The 20,695-nt window shown below is 59.9% G+C and overlaps 1 protein-coding gene across 8 annotated transcripts in view; it reads left to right on the top strand.

Moving 5' to 3' along the window:
• Positions 1-20,695, top strand: part of Myrip (myosin VIIA and Rab interacting protein) — a 194,821-nt gene that overhangs the window by 139,737 nt on the left and 34,389 nt on the right. For all 8 annotated transcript variants that reach the window (XR_015451099.1, XR_015451098.1, XM_013072884.3 and 5 more), the window contains 6 exons: positions 3,360-3,496; positions 7,503-7,583; positions 10,783-10,880; positions 11,038-11,118; positions 11,884-12,027; positions 16,475-16,610. Coding sequence is in view for 6 of the 8 variants with exons in the window: in XM_013072884.3 (XP_012928338.3) it covers positions 3,360-3,496; positions 7,503-7,583; positions 10,783-10,880; positions 11,038-11,118; positions 11,884-12,027; positions 16,475-16,610 (677 nt within the window). In the remaining 2 variants the exon portion in view is untranslated. The remainder of the gene's footprint in view (positions 1-3,359; positions 3,497-7,502; positions 7,584-10,782; positions 10,881-11,037; positions 11,119-11,883; positions 12,028-16,474; positions 16,611-20,695) is intronic.

Here is a 20,695-nt window from a genome sequence, read left to right as displayed (position 1 = left end):
AGTGTGAGGTGTATTTCAATTAAGAGTGCTTAAATTAAGAAAATTTATTACAGTGAGCGACACACTGCCATGAGCCACCCTCAAAATCTGCCCCTCGCTTTGAACACTTAGACCGTCATTCTTGCCACTTCCTGCAGCAGTTCTGGAGTCCTCTTGCCTGAGGGTCTTTCCAAAATGTGATAAAAAATATAGTGTATGCAGGGCCGAGGATTTAGCTCAGTGGTGCTGCCACCTGCCTCACAAGCGCAAGGTCCTGAGTTCGATCCCCAGCACCAAAAACAAAACAAATATAGTGTATTGTACTGCTGAGCACCACCCCTCAGGCAGGACGGGTAAAAACGCTGTGCTGTGTCCTCATCCTCCTTATCCACTGGATCTGGCAGTGTGACTTCTGGCTCCTCTCAAAGTCAAAGTGACCTTGAAAGGTTAGCGTTTCGAATCCATCAGGACATGGCGGTAACTCTGACAGTGCAACTAAAGACGTCAGGAAAGGGGACCTGAGCTGCTGCAGAAAGACGCCAGGACGACGGGATAGGCGTGTTCAAAGCCGGGGAAGTTTCGGGGGGTTTGTGGCCATGTTGCCTTTACTGTATTTTTATTTAAACATTTTTGATCACACCACGTATGCCAACAGGATCCTGTCCCTTTCTGCTGCCCAGTCTGTTCTTGTTCAGAAAACCATGACCGTCTCCCCAGTGGTGGCCCAGTTGCCCCCAGATAGCCCAGCAGAAAGGGCACAGCCTCCCCGGGAGCCCCAGGGAGAAGGCACCCCGGCCCGAGTGGCTGGACTCCACCCCGACCCACGCTGACCCCGCTGGGGAGGAGGCGAGCGTCCTGAAGGGAGAGGAGCCGCCTCCTGTCGGCACCTGCCTGGCCCATGCCTACCTCCCCCATGCCTGTGCATGACCTGTGTGTGAATCCCCCCGGCAAGGCATGCAGCTCACTGCATCACGACACACCTGTGAGGCGAGGCTCATCGGAGTCCCTGTGAGAAGTCACTGCCACCTGGATGCTGTGCTGAAGCCTCGTGATACACAGTGGCCTCTGTGGCTTCCGACAGCCCGGCTGAGCCCTCTGGGCCCGAGCTCTGGATGCTCCTCCGGACTGCAGGCCAGGGTCTCTGATTGCCCTGCAGATGAGGAAATCGCATCTCCAGGCTGCTCGGAAGCCAGCCTTCCAGCCCCTGCTGTGACAGTGACTGTCCAGCCGCAGCCTGGGCCTTTCCTGCTGTGGCCCTACCTGCAGTGTAAAGTCGGCAGTACTTTGATGACGCAGCGTCCTCTGCTACGCTGGCCCAAGTCATCACTTGAAACCCTTGGAGGAAAGCTGTGATCCTCGGCAGTGGCCCTGGCTGATTGGGAAGGAGGCATCCGGCCCCTGCGCGCCATTAGTTGACAGCGTCTGACTGCTTTCCCTTTGTTTTACGGTTAGGCCTTATTTGGCTGAGCTCTTTGGGGTCGGGCTTTGCTTTCCCAGATCTAGTTGTCTTCTTATTCCTGTGACAGGCGGAGGGTGGCTCCTCCCTCCATGGCGCAGCCCAGTCACACCCGCAGGCTCCTGCCTCCTGCCTCCATCTGCTGCTGTGGTCCTGGGCGGCGCCCTCTGTCCTGTGCCCCCTTTCTTGTTTCTTGTTGTATATTCAGGAGCTGTTACATCATGTCCTGATTTTAACTTTTAGATCTTCTAGTAAAAATTTAACAAGCCTGCTTTCTGTTGTTTCTTGTTCTCTAATAATTTGTATTTCACATCACCCTAGACTACTATATGGATGCAGTAGTTTTTCAAATCACTATTGGTATTAATTAGAATTTAAGTTATTTTCAGCATACTGAATTATACTTAGTTGTCTGAGTTTCTAGTGTCTTTCCTTCTTATGCCATTGATTGTTTCAAATGCCTGGAGACCCTTGTTGTCTGTATTTTTAGGGAAACCACTTATTTGATTGCTAATGGTGGCCAGCATGGCCTTCTCTGCTATTGGGTAGCATTTCTAGTAACTTCTCCTTTGGAACAGGCTTGGGGAGAGGGGGCTAAGCAAGCACCCCAGGTCTATGAGCCGGGCAGGTACCTAGCAGGCCTGGCAAGATCTACAGGCAGACTCATGCTGGCCCCAGGGCCAACCAGGGACTCACGGCCTGATGTTACCCAAATCCTAACCTTCTCCATAGATCTCAGTAGAAAACTGCTGTTTGGGACCTAGGACCAATCCACCTGGGACCAATGCCCCTGCTGTTTGAGAACAGGAACACAGAGAGGCCCCACTGTGGGCTGCACAGCCGCCGTCATCCTTCAGGACCCACCGTCACCGCCGTCCCTCTGATCCTGCCAGCTCAGAGGCGGACCCTCTGTCAGAAAGCCCCAACTCTCTCTGCTACCTTTATGCTGCCATCCACCTTCAGTTTCCCAGAAGTTTGGCAGAAGCTCTGATTCTTCACTTTGGAAGCTTCTTCCCCTTTGTTTTTGTTTGTTTGTTTATTTTGGTTTTGGTTTTTGGTACCGGGGTTTGAACTCAGAACCTTGTGCTTGCGAGGCAGGCGGCAGGCGGCAGCACCACTAAGCTTCATCTCCGGTCCCTCCTTCCCCTTGTACTCTCCTGTGTTTCCTTGGGGGCTGGGAGGGAAGAGCAGCTTCGCATGTGCTTGTCCCTCCACAGGTCTGGACGCCTTTATATTCACTTTGCTTTTCTGAATTTCCTAAAAGGTGTGTCTTATTACAAGCATCATAAGATAAGTAACAACAAAAGCTGTCCTGAAAGTGGGCGGGCCTTAAAAATATGTCCTCACCAGGCGTGAAAGAGAACAGCCCTGCTGGTTTCTGTGGCGATCCTTATAGGTCCAATCCGGAAGCCGCTTTGCTACCACACTTTGAGCCAACGGAGGCAGAGGCTGGAATTGCTGCTGTCTTACTTGTGCTTTTTATTTTCCCACACTAGATTAAAAAGCTTAACGCAGTAAGCAGGTCAAACATAGAGCCTGCTACTAAATAGATGTGTCAGTTAAATGTTCTGCTCAACGAACCTCCCACAGCTTGGTAGCTCAGAATGGTGAGCAGTTGGTGCCTGCTATTTGCTGGACTCTGCTGGAGGGAGACTGGCCAGGTGTCTTTCACACCCAGCAAGACAGCCTGGGCTCACTGACATGGTGCCGGGGTGTGGGATCCAGGAGCAGCGAGAGGGGAGACAGAGGCTCAGGACTCACATCGGTCCACCTCGCCCTGTGGTCAGGGCCCGAGGCTGGTGCAGATTTGAGGGGCTGAGAAGTGAACTTATGCCTTAATGGAGGATCTGCAAAGGGCCGCATTAGTTCTGCAGCTCACAGTTCCACAGCTCTGAGTTCTTCTTGTCCCTTCTTGTCTCCACAGGCTTCTGAGGACGCAGTCCCTCGAATGGTTCTACAGCAACGTGAAGAGCCGCTTCAAGCGCTTTGGCAGTGCCAAGGTCCTCAAGAACCTGTACCGGAAGCACCGGCTGGAGACCGGCGCGAGCTTTGACGTCCTAGGTACCCTCTCCCTGCAGCTTGGGGTCTTGGTGTCTGGCAGGATGGAGCAGGCCAGGTGTGGAAGCCCCAGTGCTGGCAGGCTTCCTGGGACAGAGGAATTGGCTTAAATCTCGATGCTGGTGAGGAGCAGAAGCAGAGGGCTGGACACTGAGACGATGTTCAGTTTCTACTCTGGGCTCCAGCATCCCTGCTGGCTGGAGCTGTTGTGTTAGGAACCCGAAAGACTAGAATATTTCTGCTAATCGTGGGTATTTTAATTCTGGATCCCTAGAAAGGAAAGGCTCTTATCACCCTGGCCTGGTGCGGAAGACTCCCTGGGTCTGGTTAGGAGAGACGTCTTCCTACTCCAGAGCCCTCCTTACCAGGCCAGAGTCAGAAAGAACTGCAGGGGAGTGTGAGCATCCGTGCGAAGGACTCGGGTCTTTCACACTGACGGCAGGCAGACAGACAGACAGGCAGCAGCAGCAGCACAGGAGATGTGGGGCCCGCAGTCCCAAGAGCCCGGTGCACGGAAAGAAGCGGAGTCAGGAGAGCAGCCACGCGCGCACGCTTGGCACGGCCTCCTCCAGTCGGCAGGTTTGTCCGTCCTGTGGCTGACGCAGGCTAACGCTTCTCATCTGTGAGCAGCAGGGAAGGAAGAATCCCCAGCTTCTGGAGCTTTCCCCACCGTTGTTTGCTGTTTTCCGTTGTATTCTCAGTGAAGCCTTTGCGTCTGATCTAGAAGTGGGCCGGCTGCCTGGGTGCCAGGAAAACAGGATGAAGCCTAGACTCGATGATCTCTGCGGCCTCTTGCAGTCACCCTGAGAACCTGAGCTCTCAAACTCGGGAAGCTGGCAGCTGAGAGCAGCACCCACGGTTTCTACAACAATTTTTATATCCTCTTTGCTGATTTTTCTCTGGCAAAGGAGACAAAAAAAAAAAAAGGAGGCAGACTTAAAAGATCTGCCGTTGGCAGTAGTTTTTTGACCCAGAAGCAATCTCAAGACAATCCCAGAATAAACCGGCCGCTTGCTTGTGCCTCTCCCTCCTCCCTCCGCATCCTCCCGTCCACCCCACGTCACTGTCACCGAGTGACACATCCTCGAACTTCCTCACCGCCTCTTGAGGACTGAGGGGGAAGCAGACGGGTGTGGTGTGCAGAACCCTGCAGCATGGTGCTCGATTCCCATCTCCATCTCCCTCAAAGGCCCGGGGGATGGGCGGCCCCAAGCCCCAGTGTGCCCTGCAGGACTGTGAACGCTGTGTGCCATCTTGGAAGGAGAGCGCCCAATGTTCAGACAATTGGGTACAAATACATTGCTTTATTTAGTGCCACATAAGTAGAAAGGAAACATAAAGCATAGTGCCGTTCATCCCCACCCTGGACCTCTGGTCGATGTGGCTGTTGACAGGTGGAGTGCACCCTGCGTCTGTGATTTCGGCCCAAGAGCGGGGCGCACAGAGACCTCCTCTCCCCTCCTCATCCCCCCCAGCGCCCTCCCTCGGGACCCTCCTGCTCGCCTGGCCTGGGACAGCTCCAGGCCTGGCTCCCTGTCCTCCCCTCGCGTGCGGCCACAGTGCCCCAACCCTCAGCCTCCGAAGAAGGCCCAGGGCCGCGCCTTACTTGCACCCTACCAGAGAGGCCTGCAGTCAGGTTCCAGGCCCTCCCCAGTGTGCGACCCGGGCCCGAGGAACAAACACACTCAGAGACAGAGCTAGGAGAGAAGGCGGGGCCAGGATGACCGATGCCGGGCAACCGACCAAGCCCTGGCCAGTCCCAGGCGCTGACTTTTACTGGCCATCAACTGGGGTGAAGGTGAGCCATGTGCAGGTTCTATGGAAATTAATGTACAGAAGGCTCATAAAGGACAAGACAAAGCATCCTCCAATCAGGAACAGAAAAGACTAAATATATGGTTGTGATTGGAGCACTGTCCTTCTAGTCAGAAGGTTTAGTTGGAACGGAATTTGGTGAGTTACTCTGACCTGGACACGTAGGCTTCAGCCAACTCACTTCCATAAACAAGCCGATTTCGGGGCTGACGCCTCACAGCCTGCCTTGGCATGATCAGTATCATGGTCCCCTGCAATGCACCATCCTCTCTCCTCTGCCCTTCCCACTGGTTGACGCACAGTCTTATTTGCGTCCCCCACTGCAGCCTCCCTGAATCATCCTCCGTCATGGCCCTGCCTTGTTCTCTGACACAGGGAATCTCAAGCGTGGGCCGCACTCACCTGCCTCTTACTGCCACAGCCCACCATGGGGCACAATCCGATCAGTCGGTCACCTCTGCGAGCTGGTGCTGGCTTCACTGGCTGTCGGGACAAAGCCCCCGTGTCCCGGGTCCTCAGTGGTGGCGGCTGGGTGGCTGCCCCCTGTGAATCCCACTGGGGCTCTTGTCTGCTCCACCCGGGGCTCCCGGCCCCACTCCGGCCAGTCCGCTCTGACCAGGTCAGTCTCCAGGGAGTGCTTCCTTCCTGGGAGCGCCTCACACACCTCACACATCTCTGGAGCCTGAGGACGCCGTCTCCCCCACCCCACGATGCTCCCCAGTCTGCTGGGGCAGGGGGCTTCACTCTACTCACCAAGCTCCCCGCCTCGCTCCAAGCCGGGCACCTGGGGTGTCTGTGGGTGTCTACTGGGTGGGTGCGTGGCACTGGATGCCACTTTGCCACAGCAACGTGCACATCCTGGACATGTTGCCAGAGACTGAGGTGACATCCGAGAGCTTTCTGAGCCAGAGCAGGACCCAGGGAGACCAGTCTGTCCCCGGGGTCACAGAGCTTCAGGCTCCTGGAAAACCCAGCTATGAATAGACGCAGAGGGACGTGCAGCCAGGCTGCCACACGAGGAGCTTGCAGCGAGCTTCCCCGCCAGACCCACCACAGATGCCCTGCAAATGCTGCCCCTGCAAATGCTGGCTGCCCCAGGAGCCCTGTGACAGCCCAGCTGACCTGGTGTTGAAGGCATTTGCTCCTCTTGGAGCTGAAGCACATCGGCTCTCACTTATTTCCTTGGCTCCTTCAAGCAGGTTCTTTAACCAACAGCCAGGTGGGGGTTTTGTTTAGTTTTTGAGCCACCTGATGCCCTGTTGCCCCCAGGCACTGATGTGCAGTGACTCAGAAGATGAAGGGCACCGTCTGCCTCAGGAGGTGTCAGCTGATGGCTCAGTGCAGGAACCAAAATCGGAGACTCCCTGGCTCGGGGAAGGTCCTGACTGATTGCTCCTCCCTAGCTGGAGCCCTGGAAGGTGGACGGTGGTCTGCATGCTCCCTCCGGCTGCAACGCGTGGCTCCTGTCTGCAGAAGAGTTGGAGATGTGGAATCATTCACCAGAGGCCACGTTAGGGGCATAGAAGCCCTCACACATGAGGAGAAGGCCCGGGGTCTCCCTGCTCTCCCAGCCTGGAAGCCGTGCAGAGGGCAGCAGAGTCCCTGCTCCAGGGGCACGAAGAGCAGCTTGCAGGGACCAGGGCTGAGCGTGTCGCTGGACTTCAGTTCCCACTCTCCTGGCCCCCCACTGCCTTGGCCCAGGCCTGCTGTGTGCTCTGTTGGCAGGGCAGTGCCTGTGGGCAGGCAGGCTGAGCACCCGGAGCCGGCCTCTGGCAGGAACGTGCTGCGGTGTCGCTGTGGCGGGAGGTGAGGGCAGGAGGTCCAGGAGAGGCAGGGAGAGCAAGGGGGACCCCCAAAGTGACCCACACCCCCAAACAGCATCGCCCCTCCTGGGCCTCAGCTCCCAGCATGAAGGGAGCAGACTCCCGACCACCACAGGAGGCCTGGGCGGGAGTCGGGGTGGCAGCAACGCTGCGCAGGATGTTGGTGTAAGAAGAAAAAGGATCTGGCGAAGACGGGGCACTGTTGGGGGCCGGTGAGCCCAGTCTGTCTGGACCCACGCGCCAGGCGGACAGGGCCACAGGGGCCGGGGGTCTGCAGGGTGCTCGGCACAGACCTGTGATGCCGGCCCCTCCCTGCCCTGTCTTTCTTCCCTCCTCCCCTCCTCTCTTCCCCGGCCCTCTCCCGTCACCAGGAACAGGCTTCTTTGAGTCCCACCTGGAGAATGACGGAAGCATCTCAGGCAGCGACTCCAGCTTTCCCTGGCAGCCGGAAGGTAAGCTGCCCAGGGTTCGGCCCCAGCCGCTGGGGGAGCAGGACAGGGTCCCCATCCCTTGCCCTGGATGCAGCTGCTCGTGGCACGTGTGCTCTCCGTGCAGACCCGGCCCTTCTGATGGCCGCTGGGGCGAATCAAGGTGCACACCACGCCTGGGCTCGTAGGGCCCACAGTGCCCACCATGGACAGAGTAGCCAGCACACTGCCATGCATCTGCCAGCAAAACCCCAGGAAAAGTGGGATCCACTGATTCCTTCCCAGTTTTACACCAGTACTGCCATGCCCTCAGAGCAGGGGCCGAAGCAAGAGGAACTCGGGACTGGGAGGGAGACCACCCCTGCCACCACAGGTCCTCCCCTGGGCCGGCGCCCTCTGTCCTCCCTGGGGGTGTGATGGCGCCTTACCGTCTCCCTGCTGGGCTACGGCTGCTCCGCAGCTGGGGCAGTGCTGAACGTGTGTGACGGTGACTTCAGGAGAGCCCCACGTTGGAATCCGTAGGCTGAGAAACAAAGATCTGCTCTCCCCAGTGTGGAGCAGGCGTCCAGCCCTGCCCCAGTGCCATGTGCTGAGCCCCAGAGAGCAGGTGGAGGAAGGGGAACTGGCTCTCCCCCTCTGGAGCTGAGATGGCCCCTGGATCCAGCCTCAGACCCCAGGACTGCCACCAAGGAGCCCTCGTTTCGTGCCCTTTGGACGTGGGTGAATCACACCGCCTACTTTCCTGGACTGCAACTCGAACATGCGTCAGGCATCTTGGTCTCCACAGTGGTGTGAGCCAGTTCCCATCATAGACAGATAGACAGACACATATAAACAGGTAGGCAGGCAGGTAGATAGGTGGGTAGATGGCTGGTTGGCTGGCTGGATAGATAGATAGGTAGATAGATAGACAGGTAGGTAGATAGAGGATAGACAGATACAGCTGTTGGTTCTTTCTCAGCTGAACTCTCCCCTGAAGCCTCTGTCCTCCACACGCTCACCTCCATGACGTCCCTCCGATCTCCCAGCCATCGAGGGCCCCACCCCACCCCACACCCCTGCTGCTGAGCCTCAGTGCTCGGCCTCGACTTCAGCCTGGAGTTCTAGACTCTGATTTCTACCTCTTGGCCTTTAGGACCGGAAGACCCTGTAGCTCCAACCCGACACGTCCTAATAAGCTCCTCCCTATCAATCCCCCAGCAAGTCCTCCCCTGCTCCCGTCCACTGCGTGCCACCAGCTGCCTCCAACCCCAACCCTTTCTTTCCATCCTGAAGCTCTTGGAATGAGCACCTCCCTGCCCAAGCTCTTCCGTGTTAGAACTGATTTCAGTGACACGATATCAGTCAGAACCATGGGAGACAAACATGAGCACACATGTGTGCACCCCATGCACACACACACGCACACAAGTGTAACGTACGCATGCACACACAGACACATACGCATGTGCACACACATGTATGCCCATGCATACATGCACACAGGGATGGAGGGGTGTGGGAAGCCCGAAATCTCCAGGGTAGACCCGCAGCTCAAAACTCAGGTAGGAGTTGGTGCTGCAGTTTTGATGCGAGCTTCTTCCCTAGGAAGCCTTCCTGTGGCTCTCACGTCCTCTCAGCTGACTGGAGGAGGCTACCACATCGCCGAGGGCACCCTCCTTACACAAAGTCAGCCCTCTGCAGTGTGAGCCTTGTCTACAAAATACCATCACCGCAATGTACCCCTCAGTGTGTGGCACACAGCTGGCACTGAGCCAGTCGAGCAGCACCTGGAGCGGGTGTCCCACATGCACGCGCCCTCCAGAGTCTGGCCGCTCCACCCTCCCAGCCCCACCCCTGCCGGACACCAACGTGTCCCGGCCCCAGCCACTGCCACATCATGCTCCGCAGAGCCATCCATCCCTGCTCCAGGCCTTGGGGCTTAGTGGCCGTCCTTGCCACATGTGCTGAGCCCCGAAACTGGGAGAGCGCTGGGAGCTAGACTCACCGCCCCCCTCCCTGGCATGGCTGGGGAGGTGCTTCACAAACGCTGATGGACACGGGCGGGCCTCCTTGACAAAAAATGCATGGACAGGAGTCATGAGGAAGAGGGACAGAGGCGGTGCCGCCCCCAGAGGCGCTTCTGTGATGCAGCTTAGATGTCACAGGTTCCGCTCAGTGAGGTGCGGGAGGCTATGCAGAGCTCTCGCTCCCGGCACTCCTTGCCTACCGAAGCCCACGCATCGCCGGCTGCATCCCCGGGCATCCACTGGGCTGGCTCTGAGGAGTCCTCACCTGTGCCAAATGCCTCTTTCTGTCTGGAGGAGCCTCGGAGCTTGGACAGCTTTAACTGAATGAGCAGCTAAATGATGAACCCGTATGTTCACACCTTCTCTCGGTCCTCAAAAGCTGTCCAGCAGCTGACGGGAAAGCTGCATACATTCAGTGACACGCGACTAGAAGATTACGAACAGGAAGAGGAGGCTGGCAGCAGGGCACACAGACCCAGGCCAGCCTGTCCAGACCATGTTCTTGTGTCCAGACGCGCTGACCCCGGCAGGAGAGCTGCGAGGTGGATGCTGACTCCCCTTGTGGCCAGCTGCAGAAATATCATGGATCGTGACATTCCCCTTAGTCATTTCACTGCTGTGGTCAGCAATCCAGGACTTGGAGACAGCGCTGAGCTCGAATCGGAGCTCGCTTACCGCCTCACTGGGCAAGTCCCCTCCCTCTGTGCCTCAGTTCTACATCTGTCAATGGCCCGCGCTGCGCCTGCCGGGACTGCTGACCAGCCTGGTGATGGTGTGCATGAAGCCCCGGCCTGGGCTGGCTGGGGTTGTGCTCTGTACAGTTGGGTGTGTGGTCGATACTGTTTTGTGGTCTCAAATCTTCTCCTGTGGATTTCATGTTTGTCTTAAACCACAGGCATGCCCAGCATTCGCACAATTTATACCCTTGATCCCTGCCATCACAATGATCTGTACACACATACAGCAAAGCCCAGGCTTATCTGAGAGGGGGTGAAGAACCGTTATTTTCTCGTAGTCCTGGAAACCTCTCAGTTACCCCGCAGTTACTGAGCGGGACGAGAGGGAGGGAGCAGCCGGAAGAGTCACGAGTGAGCGTGTCTAGGGAGCAGGGTGCACCCTTGGGAAGGACGGGGCCCTGTGCCACCAGAGTGGAGCAGAGGAGCCTCGGGCGGACGCCGTCCCCCCACCATCCCTGTCCTCTGTCTCCCGCCCAGGACACAGCATGATGGACACCTTGGCTGTTGCCCTGCGCGTGGCAGAGGAAGCCATCGAGGAAGCCATCTGCAAGGCGGAGGCCCACGGGGACAGCCTGGTAGGCCCTTCGCAGAGGGAGCCAAGTGGGTCCAAGCACCAGGCGGTGGAGGGGCCAGCGTCCCGGCCGATGTTCCCAGGGCAGGGCTGACCTGCTGCACTGGGCCAGGCCTCCCAGGGCAGCAGTGACCATGTCCCTTCCACCCTCTCCCCCGAAGGACAAGCAGAAGGAGGCCGCGTACCTGCAAGACCACCGAGAGGAGCTCGCCGAGGAGCTGGCTGCCACAATCCTGCAGAAGGTAGGGCGGCTGGGGCCGAGGGGAGTCGGGGCAGTGCCTCTGGCCGGGTTGGCAGAGACGGGGCCATGGGGTGCTAACTGGGGTTCCCCTGAGGCTCAGTGGGGCAGAGCGCCCATGGTTCACACAGCCTGGCAAGGGGGCCCCGGAAACAGAAGCAGCATCCACTTCAGGAAAGGATCAGTCAGCCCCTGAGTGTTCTTGGGTTCCTCATCTGCAGACTGGGCCAGCCAGGGTAGAGAATGTCCAGGAAAACATCTCAGCAGTTCCAGAAAGCAAAACCTGAGTTTGCCACGTACTGAGCCCCAGCTGGGTGCGCACAGGTGAACAGGCCGAGCCTGCCCGCCTCTGCCTCCTTGAGGCCCTCAGTCCCTCTAGGCTGTTCCCGCATCTCACCCCCACACTGGCTGTCCCTGGCCTGTGCTGGCCGGGTCTGTGCTGAGGGTACAGACTTGCAGTCACTCTTCCGAGTGTCACAGCAGTGCACACTGCATCGGGATGAGTGGGCTGGCGAGAATAGAGGCCCTGGGAAGGGTGTGGGTTATGGGCAGGTGCTGTGTGTCCCACGAGAGGCCTGAGCATCTCGCTGGGAGGGTCCTGGTCACCGGCCCCGGGGCGACACTGTGCACTGAGGACCTGCAGGGCTCATGCCCACTGTCACTGCTCACAGTGGAGCTGCATACCTTCGGGGCTGGAAAATCCCAGAGCTGCCTGCTCCCCTCCACAGCCCAGGGCCTCAAAGTAACCTACGTGCATCTCCCACCCCAGATCATAAGGAAGCAGAAGAGGAGGAGCAAGCAGCACATGGAGGAGGACCCCGAGGGGCCACAGCCACCGGGCTGCAGCTTGAAAGCCAAGGACGAGGGCAGCGCAGCAGCCCCGGGAGACCACTCGGTCCCCACCACACTCTGGGTGAGTTCCAAGAGCCCGCAGAAGTGGGGCCCACACTGATGCCGTCGTGCAGCTGCCGCATGTGCCGAGCCCGAAGGGCAGGCCCCAGGCTGGCTCCCTGCTGTCCAGCACTCTGGGACCCAGCCCACAAGGAGGCAGAGGTGACAGATCCATGCCTGAAGCTCAGCTGCAGGGTGTGACTGCAGAGGCAGCAGGGTCCCGGGAAGGGAGCAGCTTCCACCGTGGGGGCCTCTGCACAGGTGGAATACAGGCCCTTCAAGATCCTGTCATCTGCCTGGCTCGGTGTCAGCTCGGGCTGCAGCCCCTCCCTTGCCTTGCACTTGGGGAAGCCCAAGGAGTGTCCTGCAAATAGTCAGGTTTAGGAGACATGGGGGAGGACTCGGTGGACAGACCCAGCTCCGAGCCAGGGGTCGGGCCTGTGGCGGTGCTGGGGTCTGGGAACGGAGCGGGGTGGCCTGGATGGCTCTGTGGCCCTGAGCAACCTTTGGTTTCCTGAGTGTTATCAGGGAGGACAAGATTTGGCCCAAGGCCAGCTCTGAGGGTGCAGGTACTTCCCTCCACTTGCACCTGGGTGGGCTGTGCCCACGTGGCATCCCGTGGAAGAGGTCCGCTTTCTCCTTCTCCACGGGATCAAGGCTGGTCCAGGGCTGCCCTGTCCCCCTGGGATGATGGGGCCTGGGCCAGGAGCCCAAAGGACCTCACTGGCATCGAGGCATCAGGACCTGAGGGGACAGGCCTGGCCCACCCGCCCCTTGCCTCCCTTGTGGAGGTCAGCGCCTGGGACCTGGGGCTGAGGCTGCTGCCCGGCTCCAGCACAGAGGAAGGTCAGGTGCTAGGTCTGCCCATCAGGTGGTTCCTCTCACTCCTCACCCCAAGCATGGTGCAGGCACTGTTGGAGGCGCTGTGCAGATGAGGCACTCTGTGAGGGCATCGGCAGGTCCCCCTTGGGGCACACAGCTGGCACTTCTCGGGCTGCAAAGCCCAGATCCTCTGCTTCCTCAGGAGGAGATCAGAGAGCTCAGGGGCTCCCGGTCCCAGGCAGAAGTCCCAGGCTGTGTCCTCGGCTCTCAGCTGAGCTCACAGGCCTTGCTGGAGCTCCAGCTCCTTGGTCACCCTGCCGCAGCTCTGGCCCTGCAACCCTGAGTGCCTGGCGGCGGCTGTGCCACACACTGCAGACACAGGTTGCTTCCCTCCCTCCTCCAAGCATGGTGCAGGATAGACGGAGAAGAGCTCCGCACAGGACAGGAACGCACAGACGCAAGGGCTCTGGCCCCGGCTGGGCTGTGGATCCCAGCCCAAGCCTCACCTGGGACCACAGAGAGCGTGGCGCCCCCTCTGGCCCCTGCTCTGCCGGACCCTCATCCGTGCCCCTGCCCAAGCCCAGGCCCTGGGCCCCGGGCAGCGCTCACAGGCTGCAGGCTCAAGCAGCCTCTTCACAGCCCCTGAAGAAGGCTCCCTGGCCACAGGCTGGAGCCGCCCCGTAGCCTCCGCATTCCTCCACACCTCACCAGGGACCCACGGCTCAGGGCATAGCCTGGAGAACCCCAAATCCATGGGGCCTGAAATCCACCGGCTGAGCCAGGCTGCACTGGAAACTGAAACGTGTCCACCTCCCTTCAGCCGGGTTCCTCACCCGCCCTGCTGTGATTCCCCTTGAGTTCCCACCCTGTGTGGCCTCTGCCCTGAGCGAGGTGCGCAGTGACGCCACTGGCCAGCCGGTGAAGCAGGAGTCTGGAGGATGCTGCTCCAGGGCTGCGACCCCTTGAAGGCCCTGGCCGTCTGTTCAGAGGCCTCTGGAGCCACCTGGCCATGCTACTGATGACCATGGCGATGCTGTGCTTGTGCCCGAGACGTCCCTGGCTGGTTCCATCTCTGGCTGTCTCCCTCAGCCTTTTCTCCTGTCTCTGGTCATTTCCTCCTCGCCTGTTCCTCTCCTTTGAGCAGCCACAGTCTGAACCACAGCACTTTGCACCTGTGGTGTGATTGTGGGACTGAGCTGCCTCTGCCTGACCAAGGCGAGCACTAAGTGAAGCTTTGACGCAGCTGTTTCCCGTGTGCCGCTCCTCCTGGGCCGTGCCCTCAAATCCCGGGTGCCCAGAGCCTCCTCCTGCTCCACCTCTCGAGCTCTCTCAGAGCCCTGGGGAGGGCCTGCAGAGCCTGCCCTGCTGCACTGAGGACAGTCCCGGCATGAGGGACAGGGACCAGGGAGAGCACGTGGCTCCCAACCGGGCGGGTGTGGCGATGGCAGGGCACAGAGCCCAACCCGCTGGTGCCTGTGCAGACCTCGGGCAGGAGCAGGCGCCTGGAGCTCTTGGCTGGCTCTCAGCCCAGCTGTGGGCACACCAGCCGTACTCCACCCTGACTCGGCTTGCTCACTGCGCCCAGTCATCCTGAGGGACGATGGCCGTCGCTGGGCCACAGGGCTTGATAACACTGACCCAGGCCAGTGCCTGTTCGTGGGGGCTTGCTCTGTGCCGGGCCTGCTTCCAACCCCTGAGAGGAGCAGAGCTTAGCCCGGTCAAGTCCTCCAGGTCCCACAGAATAAGAGCAGCTGGTGTTGACCCCGGCCCCACGGCGCCCACCGTCAGCACCCAAGGCCACAGGGCTGTGCCAGGGCCATCTTGGGAGGTGTCGCAGTGGCACTGCCATGCCAGCCACCCTGGGCCAGGGTCCCCACGCCAGCCTCGGCAGCCCAGCCAGCCCCAGCCCTGCATCTTCTGTGCACCCTTGGGTGGGTGAAGAGGGAGAAAAGCAGGGGCCATGTGGGGGGGGTCACCAAGGGCGCAGCAGGGAGAGAACAGAGGACTCCTGTGTCCCCGGGGCTTGCTGGGCCCGGCTGGTGATTGCAGCGTGGCTGTGGCGCCATCTGCTGGGCCGTGTGCCCACCGCAGGGGACGTGTGGCCAAGCAGGGCCAGGTGTCAGTAAGAAGGCGGCTCCCAGGCAGGGACAGCCAGCAGTGCCCAGGGCCCTGCGGTCTCCAGGGCACTGCTCCTCTGGGCGGACCACGGTCTCCCTGCAGTGCTGGCCCCGGGAGGGCTTGACTCTCGCCCGTCGTGCCCGGCTCACCCGAGCGTAGCCCTGGTCTCTGGTGCCGCATGTCCTGCTCTTACTCCCTGATTTCATCCAAGGAGGTAGGGGAGAAATTCAGGCCCTTCGGGGACCCAGCTCCAGCTGTCCTCGAGCCCCACGTGCACCCCAGCAGGCATCAGTCTTGCCTGGGCCGACGTCCCCACTCACAGGACGGACAACACCGGCGGCGGCTCGAAGTCTGGTGGCAGCCTCGGGTCCAAAGGCAGATGTTTGCACGGGGGACAGTGGTGTGCAGGGACACGGAGGGAGCAGGACCCGGCCCACCTTGGGGAGGCACAGCCAGCAGGTGTCCCTCAGCCATGGGGATGAGCCTGGGGGACACAGGGCCACTGTGGAGAGAGCTCATCACCGCTGGGCACACTGACCAGCCGGAGACCCCCTTGTGGGCAGGCTGGGCACAAGGCTCAGGAGGCCCCACATTGGTTCCCCGAGCCTGGCTTCTTCCTGTGCCGCCCCGGCCTGAACCAGCAAAGCCATCCAGGTCCCCGCGCCTGGCCCTGAGCCCCATCCGCCTCTGCTTCCTAGGCTGGTTACACGTCTGTCTACAGTGAGCAAAGCCTTCCCCGACCCCAGCCACAAGCATGACGCTGTGCCTCACGCGTCCTGAGCTGGACGCTGCCGTCTGTCGGGCACATGTCCCAGCTGCCCTCGCTGTGCCTTTGCCGTGGCTGCAGCACAAGGCCAAGCTCCTGGGCCTGTCAGGGGCCGGCACCGGAGACCAAGGCATCCGAAGGCAACGTCAAGCCCAGGACACGGGCTCCTGGGTCCACGTCCACGCCAAACCCCCCTCCTGTCCTGAGCTCCCGTGGGGCAGAAGAAGGCACATCTGTCCAGGCAGAGGAAAGAGGCTGCTGGTGACCAGAGCGGGCAGGCGCGCAGGCGACCTGCCTTGGTGGCTTTTCGGACTTCTGTTCCCTCCTGAGCGCCTTAGGGTAGAAGGCAAAGCAAACAACGGATAAGATACAATTCCTGCCTTACACAGCCCGGCCCGGGTAAAGCCAGTGTTTGCATCGCATGAAGGGTCTGCGTGACATGCAGGCCGGACTCCGTAGGACACAGCAGAAGAAGTGTTTCCTGCAGTCTGAATCCCAGCTCTGCCGCTGCTGCTTCTCCCTCGGTGATGTGGTTTGTTACCGCCTCGGACCCAGTCAACCGGAGCACACTGCAATCGTCCGGCCGTGTGGACTGACGGTTGCTCGTGCTCGCTAGGGTGTCGTCTCCCGTGCACTGTGGGGCTTGTTGATCCAGTGCCACACGCAGGGAGCCTCCACTCCTCAGGCCTCCTGTGTGCGTGTGCGGTGCGGAGACAGCCTGGCCCCGCTGCAGCTCACCCCTTCCTTCTCTCTCTCTCCACAGAGGTCCCAGTCTGCTTTCTCATTCCCCGGAGGAGACACCCGGAAGACCTCGGCCCTGGAAGCTGCAGCCAGGTGGTGTCCCGGCCAGCCGTGTGCCCTGCCCAGCTGGAAGAGCGTGGACGGGCTGGACGGAACAAGTAACGGGCTAGGCTCTTGGCGTCCTGGCTGCGGGGTGGGCGTGGCCTCCTCCCTGAGTGTGCCTGGAGTATGCGGGGCTGGGCCCGGACCGGCCCGGCCTGGAGCACAGCACTGGCAAAGCCAGCCTTGCCCTCCCCTGGCTCGGGATCTTTTGCCGAGTTGGGGACGGGGCCCCTGCTCTTGTGCATTACAATTGCCCCCCACAGCCCTACCTTGACTCCCAACCACACAGACCAGGAGAAAGAGTCCGATGCAGCCAGGGCCACCAAACCAACCTCTCAGGACCTGCAGCTCCCCGGAGAAGGGGTCCTGGCAGTCTGGTTTTCCGGGTGTCCTTTCTGAAACCTGGTGTGAGTCAGGCTCACACTCGTGGCCAGATCAGGTAAAGCACGTTTTCAGATGCTTCGAGCAGCAGTTTTCTTTGCAGCCCCTGCAGGGCAGTGGTGTCCCCTGGCTGAGAAGGCGCAGAGGCGTCTGCACCTGGATCACCACATTCAGCCAGCAGATGGAGGGGGAGAGCCGAGAAGGCAGCTTCCCGCCTCCCAACCCCCAGCAGCACCCCAGGCCTCTGTCTGTGGGCAGAGACGGCCATGTGACCCTGAGACTGCGGGAAGAGATGCCCAGCACTGGCCTCCTAACCTCCTCTGGTACGCAGGGACCACAGGAAGGAAGCCAGGCCACAGGTGCATCCCTGCATAAGGAGCCCTGAGGCCCAGTCTCAGGCCACACTGTGCAGGGGCTGACCCCTTTCCAGAATGACAAAGATCGCCAGCAAGATCGCCATCCTGCAGTGAGCCTGCAGGGGCCCATACCTTCCCACTCTGCAAGGAAATGACTTGCATCAGCAGTTTCAGACACGACACAGACACAGAAACATCCAGTGTTTCCTAACACAGCCTCAGATCCCAGGAGAGACCACTCTGCCGACCCTGTCAGACGTGGGAGCAGAAGCTGCAGAGCGCTGGATCACAGTGATTCTGGGGCACCTGATGTGTTCTTTCTGTTCATGGTTTGGATTTTTGTTTTTAAATGCATTTTCCAAGTGTCGAGATACGCCTCTCTTTCCCCTGCTGCCTAGCACATTCCTGTTCACCCAACCGTTCCTCAAGTTCCTCACTGTGGCCTCACATCCCCACAGAGGAAGGACCTGAGAATCTCCGGAGCTAGATTTCCTGTGCTGGAACCACCGGCCCGAGACCCTGCCTCGCACGGAGCAGAGCTGGTCCTCAACCCAGACTGCACCTCAGATCTCAGACTTCAGAGTGACGCATCAGAGGTTTATAGAAACTCCCACAGGCCTGGCCTCCCACAGCACGGTGCCCTGGATTGTGAGCACACCACATGAGTTTGCAAGGCAGTTTTCCTCTCAGTACTGAGGATGGAACTCAGGGCCTTGGGCCTGAATCACATCGCCAGGCCCTTTTGTTTTTGTTTTGTTTTGTTTGTTTTTTAATTTTGAAACAGGGTCTCACTAAGTTGCTGAGTTACCCAGGCTGGGCTCCAACTTGAATCCTCCTGTTTCTGCCTAGAGTGTTGGGATTACAGTCATGCGCCACCACACCTGGCTAAGAATTTTTTTTCACAGTATTTTTGTGCATAAATTTCTGTAAAAGTAGGCATCAATATCAATTGCATATAATGCACTTAATTCAGTAGCATCACACACAAAAAAGATTTTGCTCAAACATTCTTGCATATCTCAGGGTGGAGATTTAACATAAAAACCACTCAGGTAGAAAATTTCTGATTTTCTAGAGACTCTCCAGCCCTTGACACTCCAAAGTGTCCCTGACAACACCAGTGTCTTGAAGGAAGGTGACATTTAGCGGGAAGCACATCACTCGGAGGTGTCGCTCCACCTTGGGACGGAGAGGCCCTGGTGGAGGTTGCTGCTGAAGGGTAAGGGCCCGGGTGGTTTCAGCAGCTGTGTTTACACCACAGGACAATGCTGGTTCAGGAGCCGGGCCACGGCGGCCTTGGGGACACTGCAGTTTGGGCCAACACAGAGAGGACACCTCCAGCCTGGACAGTGCTCACAGCAGTTACCAGGTTTCCTCAAACACATGTTCATGCTGTGACCTTGAGCCGGCATCTGCGGTGCACACAGCATCGCTGCGTGTCCAGGAAATGAAGGCCAGAGCACCTGGCAGGTCTCCAGGGGCTCACTGAGCGTTCTGCACACAATGGGAGGAATCTGCACAAGAAGTGGTGTGGACAGCCGGGCTCCAGGTGTCCCCGCTGGACCGAGGGTGTGGACGGCAGCCCAGGCACGGCCTCGCCTCACTCTGAGGATGCAGCTGACCCCAGTCTGCCTGGGGCTGCCTCTCAGGGCCAGGAGTGTTTTTTCGAAGAAGGACTGGGTTCTGCTGAGAGAAAAGTGGCTGATTTCCAGCTTCCAAGGAGGGGAGCAGCCCTGAGGGGCTGTGAGAGGCGGGAGAGGAGCGGAGAGCTCATGCTGCCGGTCGAGGAGGTGCAGTCCGAGGGCCTCATCTCCCACGTGCCCTGCCAGAGCCAGCACCAAGGCCTGTGGGCAGGGGCCCGGGCTCTGCCTGCAGGCTGGGAGAACAGCGGGCAGAGCCAGTCTGGCCCTGAGCCAGTGTCCAGTATTCGGCAGCCTTTTGTGCCCAGGCTGGAGGAGCGGCCGGGTCCTCCAAGCCCGTGCTGCAGATGGCCTAGAGGCTAAGACCAAAGCTTTGAGGAGCGCTGGGGCCCCAAGCCGCTCACTCCTGGGGCAGAAGCCCGGTGTGCCTGATGGGCAGCAGCAGGCTCCATGCTCCCAAGCTGAGGACCCTTCCCTCTGGAGACAGCACCCTTGCGGGGGTCAGCCGCGCTTCGGCTCCCGGAAGCCGAGTGGAGTGTGTGACTGGGCCGAGAGCCAGGAGACACGGCGGGGTGTGGAGGACCCAGGAAGAACTGGCTTGTCTGCTTCCAGGACAGAGATGGCCCTGCCTCAGCCCTGTCACCTAGAGCCCACCCAGCCGCCGCACAGTCGGCGAGAACATGGGCATCATGGGGGCCGGCCAGGGGCTCAGAAAGGAGGGCGAGCCTGCTGGGGACAGGAGAACACGTCCAGGAGCAGGAAGAGGCGCCGGAGGCCCTGCAATCCCTGCGTGGTGTGGCAGAGGCGGGTGACAGAGGGGGTGGCTGGGGGTGGCGGCACTGGCCTGGCTGGCAGCACCCACCCTGGGCTCCTGATCAATCTCCAGAGAGCCGCTCCCAGCGGGCAGGTGCAAGCAGAGCGAGCCTTGGAGCTGAAGCACCACCCCTCCACCGTCCCCACCGCTGTGGCTCTGAGACAGCCAGTCACTCGCTGCTCTGAGACAAGCGCTGTCCTCGCTGCTTTCTTCTTGCCGAGACAGAATACCTGCCACCCAGTTAAGGGGAAAGGTTCACTGGCTCAGTTCGTAGAGATTTCTGTCCACCGTCGGCGGGTCCCAAGTCAGGGGCATGGCAGACGGGCACTGAGGAGAAACAGGCCACGCCACGGCAGTCAGGCAGAAGGCGGCGAGGAGCAAGAGCCCTTAGCAGCCTTTCTGCCCCTTTTGGACGCTGTCTAGGCTGCTGGGATTAGGGCTGGGTTGGTGGTCACAGGCCCTTCATCCCAGCGCTGCACCAGGAATCAGCCCCACACCCTAGGCCCAGCCACCTCTATAGAAGCCCCGCCTACGACCGCATGGGGCTGGGGACAGCTAGACACAGCCATGGCATGCCTTGACTCTGTCCTGGGCAGGAACTGTGCAGTGGGCCGGAGCCTGTGTGTCTAAGTAGCAGGAGGTGAGACCCAGGTTCGGGGTTCTGCCTCCAGCCCAGAAGAGGGTCCAGGCAGGCTGGGGATGCCCCCCTCCATGTCCGAAAGCCTTCCTCACCCACGCACCTGGGCAACCAGACACGAGATGCTGCACCCACGGTTCCCACGGCTCCACGGGCTGCAGTGCCTCACCCTGCTCCAGGCTGTGGACAGAAACTTGTTCTGGTGGCCTTCAGCAGAGCAGTGCAAAGCACTGTCCCCGTCCCAGCACATGGGTCATCCTGGGGCCCAGCAACTGGTCACCCCAGGTGACAGCCACCCGGGAAGCACTCCCGC

The sequence above is a fragment of the Heterocephalus glaber genome, unplaced genomic scaffold (genome assembly GCF_053883595.1).
Source record: "Heterocephalus glaber isolate CG9 unplaced genomic scaffold, H.glaber_assembly_v1.0 deba00001175, whole genome shotgun sequence".
Lineage (NCBI taxonomy): Eukaryota > Metazoa > Chordata > Mammalia > Rodentia > Bathyergidae > Heterocephalus > Heterocephalus glaber.
The sequence above is the reverse complement of the archived record's forward strand: the minus strand, read 5'-3'. Positions and strand labels throughout refer to the sequence as shown.